The 12,324-nt window shown below is 47.1% G+C and overlaps 1 protein-coding gene across 1 annotated transcript in view; it reads right to left on the bottom strand.

Annotated features, from left to right (window-relative positions):
- The window catches only part of LOC107325586 (fibrillin-2), a 61,819-nt gene that overhangs the window by 20,969 nt on the left and 28,526 nt on the right, over nucleotides 1-12,324 (bottom strand). Inside the window, 18 exon segments of the mRNA XM_015886618.2 lie at nucleotides 339-464; nucleotides 1,150-1,278; nucleotides 1,637-1,762; nucleotides 1,896-2,123; nucleotides 2,497-2,622; nucleotides 3,109-3,159; nucleotides 3,239-3,376; nucleotides 4,132-4,251; nucleotides 5,052-5,177; nucleotides 5,485-5,610; nucleotides 6,043-6,096; nucleotides 6,325-6,600; nucleotides 6,684-6,806; nucleotides 7,398-7,523; nucleotides 8,084-8,203; nucleotides 8,787-8,930; nucleotides 9,575-9,772; nucleotides 10,448-10,600. Of these exon segments, the coding sequence (XP_015742104.2) occupies nucleotides 339-464; nucleotides 1,150-1,278; nucleotides 1,637-1,762; nucleotides 1,896-2,123; nucleotides 2,497-2,622; nucleotides 3,109-3,159; nucleotides 3,239-3,376; nucleotides 4,132-4,251; nucleotides 5,052-5,177; nucleotides 5,485-5,610; nucleotides 6,043-6,096; nucleotides 6,325-6,600; nucleotides 6,684-6,806; nucleotides 7,398-7,523; nucleotides 8,084-8,203; nucleotides 8,787-8,930; nucleotides 9,575-9,772; nucleotides 10,448-10,600 (2,490 nt within the window).

Raw genomic sequence — 12,324 nt, 5'->3', positions numbered from 1 at the left:
TGTATAGATCTGTGTGGGTACAGGTTATGTGGCTCCAGGTCTAGGGAATGACATTTCATTTACTGGTAAAGATAGAGATGCAGCAGTTAGAAGGATACTCAGATTTTCCGTTGCCTTACCATCACCCTACTGCCCAACCTTCAGCAAACAGCAGTTAGAATAAGAGACGCCCTAAATGCAATGAAATCCTGAGAGCAACCTCAGCCCTTCCTGGTTAAATGTGTTCTACCCATACAAGGGATCAGAAGGACGTTCCCGGGTCCAGCATGACACTCAGTTCTCCCCACAGCATTATCCTGACCAGACTCTGGTCGTAACATAACTTTTTATCACCTTACCTATGCAAGTGTTCCCTTCAGAAGTCAGCTCATGTCCAGGGGGGCAGATGCATTCAAAGCTGCCATCTGTGTTCATGCAGATCCCACCTCGGCACAGCAGTGGGTCTCGCTCACACTCATTGATATCTGCAGAGGGTGACATGAAAGTGGCTGATGGATCCTTCAGCTGGGTTTCCAGATGATAGGGTGATGCTGGTGACATGCACCAAAGCTTCATCACCAGAGATATATCCTAAAGCAGAGGCACATCTCCAAATTAACAGGACTTGGGTGAGCGCAATGGACTTATGGTTGCATTTTGGGTAATAGCAACTCTCGTATTGAGCTCAGAAAAATGTGAAGTGTGACATTAGGAGGAAATAAGATATTAACTTCATGCAGAATAGCCAGCAAGGACTGGATGGACAGCTACTAGTTCCCATCCCACTACTCTTAGTCAATTTCCACAAGTTCTTACACTATTAATTGTGTAAGGGAAGGCTGAAAAGTAGTAGAAGGAGCTGAGTGGTCACACGGAGGGAAAAGCCAAATATGAGAATCGGAGCTCAAAGCCATTAAGTTCAAGCTACTGGCCTGACAGATCTGCACTGAGCGAGCATGAGCTAATCCCCATGTGTAAGGACAGTATCCTCACATTACAGGAATGAAAATACCAGGCATGAACTCTGCTCTTGGGTTATAAATCAGCAGTGCCCAGGTGCAGACAGAAGAATGAGAAAGACAGCAGATTGGCATGAATCGGCATGAGAACCCTTACCACATTTTCAATCTTCTCCATTGAAAACAGTAAGGTGGTGTTATGAGCCCTTACCCATGCAGTTCTTCATCATCATAAACCCACTTTCATAGCCTTCAAAGCACTCACACTCAAAGCTTCCAGGAGTGTTGACACAGGTACCATGACCACACAGGTCTGGTGAGATGCGGCACTCATCGATATCTGTGGGGAATGAACAGCAGGTTGCAGGACAGATTACAAGCACTGTTACAGCTGGCACTGGGCTGCTCGTCCTGCATGTTGAATTTTATGGCCCTGGACCGGCAGGTCCACCCAGGCAGACCAAAGATGTCTGCTCCCTGAAGGGACAGATAACAGTGAAGAATTCTCTGGTGCAGAACTGATCCTTCTATCCACAAGATGGAGGAGCCTTTTGATTGTGAACCTGCCCTTGGCTTCTCTGCACATCCACACCACAATTGCCATGACTCTTCTGGGTACCACCATGCTGAGGATCCCACAGGTTAGTCATGGCAGCGAGACAGACAAGTGGTTCAGAAGGTAGTCACTCTTCCCTTACCTGTGCAGTTCCTTTCTTCAGCATCCAGAGCAAAACCATTGCCACAGATACATCTGAAGCTGCCAATGGTGTTTCGACAAGTCCCATGAGTGCACAGGCCAGAGAAGACTTTACATTCATTCACATCTGTGCATGAAGGTAAAACAGTGTTTCAGGAAGGGGATGTCTGCAATTAACTTAGGGTCCTAGAACAGGGAACAGCTTCCTTGAGCTGGGCTGAGGACAGCCTACTATTAGCGACTCCTCTCTTCCTTCTTACCTTTATAGAAGGGCCTGCCTGAAAGCACATCCCCTCGGTTGGCAAATCCAGGTCCCCTTGGGCAGATGGCCTTGTACTCACTAGAGCCAACCTTAGGACACTCTTCACAATCGATGCCCCAGGCTGAGCCCACAGAACAGCAGCACATGTCGATCCGGTACTTGCCCGGCAGAGGCTCTGTGCACTCATCTTCATCCCACTTCATGTAGCACTGTTCCACACGCACATCTGGTGAAAGAGCAGAGCTGAGTCCCTTCCTGCGGCTCCTGATCTCTGGGAAGGCCAGAGATACCATTTTCTGGAACAACAGCTCTGTGGCACAGTTAGCATTGTCCTTAAAAGAGCTTTGGCTGGGGCCAGAATGCATTCTCCCTACAATACCCAGGTATGGGTCTTTTTGATATGGCCACCTTGGTTGGAATGCTAATGAAGATTATTAGAATGGATGTGACTGGTCTGTGACTGCTGGTTCTGGGGCACAGAACGAGTTCTTCACAGGGAGCTAGAAATGTAGATGCCCTGTGAAGGGCATGGGGTTGTCACAGTGTACCAAGAAAGCAGGCAGAAATTTCTTTGAGGCTCCAGGTCAGGGTGCTCTTACCCACACATGTCCTAGCAGTGCCATCGAGGGTCAGTCCTTCTGGACACTCACACCGAAAGGAGCCAGCTGTGTTCACACAGCGACCATTTGGGCAGACACCAGGAAAGACATCACATTCATTTACATCTGTTGGCAGCAAAGCAAAAGGCAGGTATAAGAGTGGCATGCAGTCATGACTGGGATGGCTTTGAGGGGCTTCTGGAGATCCAGGAAGAGCCCAGAGCTGCCCAACTGGCTAAAACTGGCGACTTGTCACACTGAAAAACCTGCTCCAGACACAGCCACAGCCACATACAGAGATGTTTGCAAGGAGGCTGTATCACAGTGTCAGAGATGAGCAGACAGAGGGTAGTCCTATTGCAAAGGTTCACAGTTGGCATAGGGCCGACAGAGGAACACCAGGACTCACAGATGTCAGTACTGTGAGCACACAGGTGTTACATACTGGCCATACCCCAGCTGCAGTGCTCAGGGCAGGTGCCAATGCAAGAGATAACACAAAAATCCCAGGGCTTCAGCAGGCTGTCTCCAAACTCAAAGACGCATAAAAAAAAGCAAATAAAAAAATGATGTTCCCAATTAAAAAGTCTTCTGTGTCCTGCAGCACTTTACCTTCACATGTAACCCCCTTCATCCTGGCATAGCCCCGGGGACAGGCAGTATCTGCAAGAAAACATGAAACAAGAGGATTGTTAGAAGAGAAATGGGCTGCAGCCTGCCTTTCTGCCAAGCAGAACCTTACCAATCTCACAGCGCTCGCAGGGGCTTCCCCATGCTGCTCCCAGTGTAGCACAGCACTCTGATTTCAGTGTGGCCCCATTGATGTTCACCTCACAACGTCCATCCTGGATGTTCAGCCAGCATGTCCCTTTCATGCTGTCTGCAGGGGCAAAGGCAAGGCATGAATGAAGAGTGGTCTTTGGCCAAGGTTCCTAGCTTCACAGCAGCCATCTTTCCACGTGAAGCAAGTAGGATAAACTATTTCTGATTGTGTGACTATCATTTTTTTGGCCTTATGTTTAGGCTCTGGGGCGAAGGATTTTGTAGTGTGGACCCAAACTTTGCTGTTCCCCAGAGCCTTGTCCTACCACCACTATGTTGCAGAACAATGTATCTGCACTCTCTGATACAGCTGTTTCAACAGTTCTGTGTCCCTCCCATTTTATCTTTTGGGTCACTGCCTTTCTGTCCCAGGTTCACCACACAGCAGAGCTCTGCAAAAGGCTGACCATCTAGGAAACAAGTACCACCTTGGTAACAAGGGATGTACTTACTCCTGGCATGCCTTAATCTCAGCACACTACAAATCCATCTGAATAAGATGGTAAATAAGAACCCACCACCCTGATGCCCTGTAGGGTCCCCTCAGACCCCATGTCTGCTCTTTGTCTTGCTGCAATATATTTAGGGACTTCTCTGTGACCATATGCTTGAAGCATTGCTGGGAACTGCAGCTTTTCAGGCTTCCTGGACTCATGACAGAGATATTCACTGTTACCAACAAGGAAATAAATGCAAAATGAGAAAAAGAAAGCCTCAACGGATCTCCATCCCTAAGCTAGGATGGCAAAGGGTGATGTTGGGCAGGGCTGGTATCAGTGTCCCAAATCTGTCTCCAGAAGGCCATATCCTTACCCACGCAGATGGTGCCGCTGGGATCCAGCTTGCTGCCTGGGGAACACTCACAAGCAAAGGAGCCAGCATTGTTCCTGCAGACACCGTTCACACAAGGGTTAGAGTTGCACTCATTGATATCTGCAGAAAGAAAGGGACTGTCACTGTGGTAAGCACCAGGGGACCCAGAATTCTAGGCCAGGTACTTGGAGAGATGAGAAGCAAAGAACATTAAGAGGGGGAATTTTTAGCTGTACAGAGGATCACCAGCCCAGGTGATTCAGATTCTGCATGTACAGCCCAAGTATGCATAATCTCAAAGTGGACAGGCACTGATCGCATGCACCACTACAGCAAGCTTCTTCAGGGTTGAGGGAATGGATGCATCAAAGTTAATGATTAAAAGTATGGGGGAATGATGGATTCACTTGCTCAGGCCTGCTCCTGGCTAAGGTGGAGCAGTCACAGCATTGAGCATGGCCTTCATAAGCTATGTGAGGCTACACAGCACTTGGCATTTGTCACAGACAATGAGGGTTTTATCTAAACACATGGATAAAGTGTCACTGTTTTGGGGCTTTGTGGCTGGGAAACAAACCTCTCACGCTCTATGCTGAAAGGTTTCAATTAAGTCCCCAAAATGTGTAATTTTGGTTAGGCTTCAGCTACAATTTGGGGAGTCTAGAGGAAATTATTCTAGTTTTCAGTCACCAAAAGGCCAGGATGTTTTAGGTTTGGATGTCTTCCATTTTGAATGAAGAGTGAGATTCCACCCCCCAAAAAAATTAAAAATCCCAAAGCCTGGATCTGCTCCAGTTCAGACTACTGTGGTCAAAAGAGAACCAAAGGCATGCTGAACCTTGAGCTCCTTTCAGGCAGGATCACAAGACACAGCTCATCCTTTACACAGATGCTCTCTGTTGCCCTTAGAGTCACCTTACCTTCACAGGTATCTGTTTCAGTCCTGAAGACAAATCCCTTGGGGCAGGTGCAGGTGTAGCTGCCAGGTGTGTTGCGGCACAGCCCATTGTCACACAGCAGACGGTTGACAGTGCATTCATCAACATCTGTAGGCAGAGAGATGGGATTTCTGAGCTACAACACCAGTGTGCACCCTCCTGCATTGCTTTAAGGATGGAACTGCAATGTGAAAAGTGTGTTAAATCCCACATGCCCAACTTCTCATGTAGTTCCTTGTCCTTTTCCACTGGGACTAGGCAGGGATGCTGCAGGGCATCAGCTGCTGTACTGCAGCTGTGCTGTGAAGGTCTGTGACCACTTCTCAGCCTCATATGCTGCAAGTGCACCGTCTCTCTCCTGACACTGAGCTGCTTTTCCCTATGCCACATCAAACTTGGGATGCCCCAAACTCACCCACACAATTCTTGCCCGTGGGGTCGGACTCATAGCCCAGGTTGCAGATGCAGCGGTAGCTCCCCCGCAGGTTCTCACACATGCCATTGGGGCAGATGTCAGGGTTGAGGGCACACTCATTGATGTCTGCACAGTGAAAGAGGACAAATTAGATGGATCATGGCCAACCACAGACACAGGTATTTTCCACACTTTAATTCCTCATTGTTTCTTGATGCCAGTAGCCAGCTGAGTCACTCCTCTGCAGAAATTCCTCGTTCCTGGCCTACCTACTCCTTCGTATAAAGCTGTAGATCCTGGGGAGCCTTACTGCTCTCCTCTTGGTGCTTTGGAGCTGTGCACTTACAACCACCCAGGCTATGCAATCTCTCCTACATTTATTCACCAGCAGCTCTCACATACACATGCACAACGTTTTAACTCTCCTCCACAGCATAAGTCTCTCATGACACACGGTCCCACAGATGTATGCACACTCAGCTAAAGGCTGTTAAAAGAAAAGCCTGAGAGTGACTTTAGATTTATCTATTTAGAATATAATACGTAGGATGCACGTACCTCTGCCATCAGCTGTTATTCCAATGCCACTACTGCAGAGTGCCTGGAATTCAGCTGTGTAGAAAGCACAGTAGAGTCATTGGATTTTCTGGACAACTTAAGTACAGTTAAATTAACACTGAGTAACACTGAATTTATAGTTTGCCCCTTTTCCCCTGCCCTTGTCTTTACCATGCCTCTGCCAGGCTCCCTAGGGCATCTCACTGAGAATCCATCATAGACTCACAGTGTCTCTGAGCACAATCCTGTCTGTTGCAAACCCATATGGGAAAAGGAGCTTACCAGAGTTTTTGGCAGGGCAGGGTTGGCAGGGCTCTCCAAAGCCATGATCTGGGTTCGCACAGCAGCACTCAGACTTGGTGACTGCCCCTGGAAAGGGACGGGCACATGTGCCTTTTTTAATGCCTCCATAACAGGTGCTGCGCATGTGGGTGTCCACACAGACCCGTCCATCCACCCCAATAGCCAGGCCTCCAAGGCATTCACATCGGAAGGAGCCCTCTGTGTTAATGCACCAGCCATTCATACAGATTCCTGGTGTCTCACACTCATCAATGTCTGGAAAAAGAACCACAAATTGGCTGTTAGCAAACCTTGGGCAGGAAGGCACAGAAAGGGGCCAAGCTCAGAGATGTACTCACCAACACAGTAGCGCCCGTTGGGAGCCAGCACAAAACCTGGCTTGCAGATACATTTGAAGCTGCCATCCTCATTGATACACATTCCATTGAGGCACATGTTGGTTGTGGCACATTCATCATGATCTGGGGAGGACAAGCAGAAAACATGAGCAGAGTCTGAGAGCTGCAGCAGGACTCTCCTGTGCTTAGATACTTCTATCATCCATCTTGTAGTCAAATTGCTTCTTATGGCAACAGATGTTAATCATCAAGGCAGAGTTCCCACTGCTACTTCTGCTAAGAGCTGTCCTGATGCATCCCTACCACTTGCAGCACCTTAGTAAGATGATCCAGCTCCCAGCAGGACTACTTGTACATTAGCTGCTAGAGGCAGGAACTCTCAGGGCGATGGAGAATGTCTTTCTTGCATACCCATCCCCACTCATGCTCCTGGATCTCATCTCCAGGAGCATTAACACCCTTATAAAAATGCTTCCCTCGTTTAGTACGTCTCTCCTTTCAAGATTCACTCTGCCATGGTAGTGTTTACCCAGGAGGAAGGAACTTGATGATCGTTAGGATCCCTTCCAACCCTACCAATTCTATGATTTTATGGCTCTTTGATTCTCTGAAGTGCAGCTCAGATTGAAGTAAACACCAGTCCCCATTGAGGACATAGTTTCAGCCTCAGCCTTCCCAAGGTAATGAATGACAGCATATCAGAAAATAACTTACCAACACAATTCTTGCCATCAGGGGTGATTTCAAAGCCAGCATTGCAGATACACTGGAAGCTACCATCAGTATTAACACAGCGTCCATTTCTACACATTACTCCATTCATGATGCACTCATCAATATCTGGTAAGGAAATAAACATAGGAAATGCCTCACCAAAAGAAACAGCACACAGAAGGGAACAGAGGGGTTGCAGGTTGCAGTTTCCCAGCGCTCAAAAACATGCTGAAAAGGAGATAGTGATGAGCTCATTTTTGTGGCCAGGAGGAAAGATCCAGGAAGAATTCAGCTTAATTTTCAACTAAAAGATTTAGATTGGAAAATCTTCACTAGAAACCACTACTTCTACATTAATACAGAAATTCCTCAAAATCCTCACTTTTTTATCAAGAGAAAACATAATCTAAAAGTAGAGTTGATCTCTTTAAAAGGACTCCACAAGTTCCTGGACTGCTGTTAGCTAATTCTATGGTAGATAAAGGCAGAGGAAATTGCTTCTCTCAAATAGATCATGAGACACAGCTGATAACTCAGCTGAGTGGTTCTGAATGCCATCACACACCTGGCTGGGAAGTTGTTAGGTGCTGGGAATTTGTCACTGTTTTTCCCCTTTACATTCTCCTTTCATACCTAACTCCCTGATAATCCTGCTGACACTGGTGCAGCACACAGAAAAGACATACCTATGCAAGCTTGTTTTGTTGGGGTGCTCTGGAATCCTTCATGGCACTTGCAGTGATAGGAGCCAGGTGTGTTCACACAGTCACCATGCACACAGGGGCTGCTGGAGCACTCATCTACATCTGCAAAGAGAAAAGCAGAAACCTGTGAGTCACCATCATGCAAGGAACTCACACAGTGCTTCCAGGATAGTGTAGCTTCTGTGAACTGCTGTGTCCATCAACAGCATGGCCAGCAAGGGAGAAAGCAGTCAGACTGTGCTGGGGAGCCAAGACCTGGAGCTGCTGGGAGGATAAAGCCAGTCAGACCTGAGTACACAGTTATGTAAAAAGTATAGATAAAGAAAGAGATCTGCAGTTGGGAGACTGGACAACTTATCCTCTTGTGTTTCTTTTTGGAAACTCCATCCATTGAGCAAAGCAGAGGGAACAAAATTTTGCTCTACACTGGGACGATGTTTAAGCAATGTCAAGTAGCTAAGCCAACAGCAAGGTTATGGCTACCAGAGGAAGCTGTCATCCTTGTTGGACAGATAAATACTTCCCATCTTCTTCCAACTTTATTAGCTGACATGAGCCCAGTGCAGCCTCTCATGAGGAACTGTACAGAATGCGAGCTGTTGGGGCAGCCACTTGAGGTGGTATCGGGAACAGGCATGGTGCTGCGGCACACTGTGTTCATATCTATCCAGCAAATTTCACTCACCAATACACTCTCCACGCACATCCTGCTTATAGCCCATGTTGCACTCACAGCGGTAGCTGGATGGGGTGGGGATACAGCGTCCATTCAGGCACAGATTAGTGAAATGCTTGCATATGTCAATGGTCTGATTTAAAGTTGCAGTTCCTGGAAAGCACAAAAGTGGCATCAGACAGAGAATTACAGCTCCCTTCCTTTTACTGTCTCCTTGAAGCAGGATCACTAAGTCCACCATGATGCTGCAGGCACAAACCCAGCTGCATCAGAACTCTCTGTGGGCGCTGTGATACTCAGTGTACTCCCACCCTATGGGTATGCTTAGGATTGCACAGCAGACACAAAAGGGATTAATATTTATTGACATCCAGTGCACTTTTACGAGCCTCAGATCTTGGCAAGGAGCTACATAGAGATGTGTATAAAAAGAGTGTCTGACACAGTGGGAAAAACATTTTGTTTAGGGGAAGCAGAGAGGGAGGCAGTGATGTGAGAGCATCATTCCTGTTTGGTAATTAGAAAGTTATTCCGCACTGGAGCCAGCTTCAGCTTCCTTGCTCTGCCAGGAGACACTGTTTGATCTCCTTCTGGGCTCAGTATTCTGCACAGCATTAGTGTCACAACCCATCACTCCCTCAGTGTCAAAATAAACCTTGTATCTGGCTAACAGCACTAGTGCTCTGCTCATGTGTACACGGCTGAGGACAGGGCTGGCACACAGGCAGACATGCTGCGTATGTTCTGACACAAGCAGCCAAACCAGGTCAGCAGAGTAAGACAGTAATTTTAATTACCAATGCTTGAACTTCCCGGGCCCATTCCAGGCAGGCCTGGGATTCCGCCTTGTCCATTTGCCCCATTTGGTCCGATGCCTCCAGGGCCGTTAAGTCCTGGCCCAACACCATTGGGCCCAAATCCAGGAATTCCTGGAAAGTTCCCAGGGAACCCTGGCACGACTGGGAGTCCTTCGATGCAAAGCCTGCGGTACTCATCTGAAACAAAGCAGCTGCCTTAGTGCTTGTCCAAGAGTGCAATAAAACCCTTCCTGCCTCTGCCAGAGTGCAGAGAACAGAAGCAGAGGGATGGACAGGCACACAGCAGACAGGGTGGGTACTAATGGGAACGTGGTAGGTTGGTGAGGAGGGCTGTAATGCCCAACACACTAGAAAAAATTGTAAGATTCAGCCTTCAGGGTGTTAGTGTTCTTGTGGTGTGTTGGGCAGCTGGCACCAGGAGTTCCTTTCAAGCAGGAAAGGACAAGACACGGAAGGCTGCCAGACTGGGACTGTAAATCTCTGTCCTTCCCGGAGGAGGGTTTGCCAGTAATAAAGGAAAAAATGCAGAGAGATACAGATAACTACAGTGTTGTGCCTTCTGATGGCCTCCCAATGCTTGATCTCACTGTTGTTTGGCCGAATTGGTTATGGTGTTATGGTGAAAGCCATAGAGAGCGAATGGGGAAGAGAAAGGGGATAAACTCTTGACTCAGCTGAACTCATCCGGCGCACTTTCAAATGAATGCCAGGAATAAGATCCATCATTCCCATGTGATATTTCTCTGGGTGTTATGCTGACAGTTCACTGTGTCTGTGCATCCCTGGGGTGTCACCAGGATAACAGAGCCACAAGTTGGCCACAAAGGTGGAGAACCTTTGTGTTGCACTTACCGGACCCCCGGACAGGGCACATTTCTGGAGTCTGACCAATGGCCCAGCAACGTCCTGAGTCACAGCAGCACTGCATCTTGGTGTATTGGCCAGGGAGGTCCCCAGCACAGCGGCCCCCAATCAGAGCAGAGAAACATGTCCCGACCCGTTGGTCTGCAGAGAGGAAGAGGAGAAGGAGATAACTTAGGGTGACTAAACCAGCAGGTTCTTCCTTAGCCATTCTGCAGCACTGAGCTCAACATTAACCATTCCTCTAATCGGAAACATCATCCACCAAAGACTTGCAGAAGGACAAACAGACTTGGAGAAGGGAAATTTGAGCAGGAGAGATCCCATACACCCCTTCTGTTCTTTAGTGGGATGATTGCTGTCATAAAGGCAGTGATACATGGTGACAGCCAGCCAGGTAATGAGCAAGAAATGATTTGGAGAATGTAACCTTGTTTCTTACAAACAGACATTTGCTGACAGGTTTGAGAAGGCAGAGAGGTCACTCTAGTTTGAGTAATGAAGGGGATGGTAAAGCCCTTGCTCATCTGGACAAATGTTTGTTAAATTCATCTGTCTTTGCTGCAATTTGTAATAATCTCTCTCAGAAATGAAGGCCAGAGCTAATTGAAAACCCATCTGGAGCTGCCTTGGGCAGAGGCAGGGGTGGATGGAAAGAACAGTGGGTCCCGGCAGTTACTCAAGGCAGTAAACGTGCTGATGTTACCCAAGGAAAGATAAGACACAAATCTCTGTCAGAGCTTTGCTGCATTATTGGGAAAAAAAGAGCAAAGAAAGCAATGTGCTGGAGTGCTGACTTGCAATGTGCTGGAGTGCTGACTTGCAGTGAACAAGGGTGACATGATGTACATGACTGGAAATGTATCTGGAAGTATTTTTTCATTTGAAACCTATACTTTAAAACTGTTCTTTTTTAAAAAAAAAGAAGAAAAAGAAAAAGAAAGCTCACAGCCTGCTAGAGCTGCCTGCAAAACACTGAGTCTGTCTTTTAAATGAATGAAACTGTTATGAACTCATGTGGAACTGGATTCCTTATGTCAAGCACAGGTGGTTGAATCATTCAATGAATATTCATTTCAAACTATGGTGGACTTTCTCCAGCTACAACACTGTTTGTGTTCTCACTGAGGAAGGCAGCTAATGAGATCTGGGATCAACTCAAGCTCACTGTCTTGCTGTTTCAGCTGCAAAAACCACAGGAGATTATTCAAATGCAATAAAAAGATGTTTACTAAAAAGGGAGGGGAAGAGGATGGGAATATACTAAGGTTGCCACTGTAAAGTCATAGCATAGGCAGAGTGGGTGCCCCATGATATATGGGCCACATGTGGCCCTTTCCAGTGTAAATATCTGAGAGGTAGCAGCCTCTTCTGCTCTCTCCCAGTGCTGTTCTAACGGTGGCCACATTATTTATTAACCTTCAATTTTGCAAACAATTTCTTTGATTGATTTCACAGAGCATAATTCATGGGTTTAAACTCTCAAAATGAGCACTAAAACCCCTTCAACTGATATAAACAGGGTTTGTGAAATATGGACCCTGGGGCAACAGCACTTTATAGTAACTGTGCATTTTGCCAGAAAAAATATTGCCTATCCCAAAATGTGACAGCACACTAGCTCAGGGAAATGGCTGCAGCATGATGCATTGAGTTTAGGCACAGTTACAGTTCGCTGCAGCTAACTAAGCCCTGGGCTATTTTTAAATGTTGGCTTTCTAATTTTGTTTAGTTTTCCTTCCTTGAAGCACTCAGTTTCAAGGAAAGCAGAGAAATATTCCTTTGACTCATCAGCCAGCCATCACACCCCTCAGGGCTCATGGCAGGGCCTGGGAAACAGCAAGGAAAGGAATTCCATTCTTGTTAAA

This window comes from Coturnix japonica, chromosome 28 (genome assembly GCF_001577835.2).
Source record: "Coturnix japonica isolate 7356 chromosome 28, Coturnix japonica 2.1, whole genome shotgun sequence".
NCBI classification, from domain to species: domain Eukaryota; kingdom Metazoa; phylum Chordata; class Aves; order Galliformes; family Phasianidae; genus Coturnix; species Coturnix japonica.
This window is presented reverse-complemented; position numbering and strand designations above follow the sequence as displayed.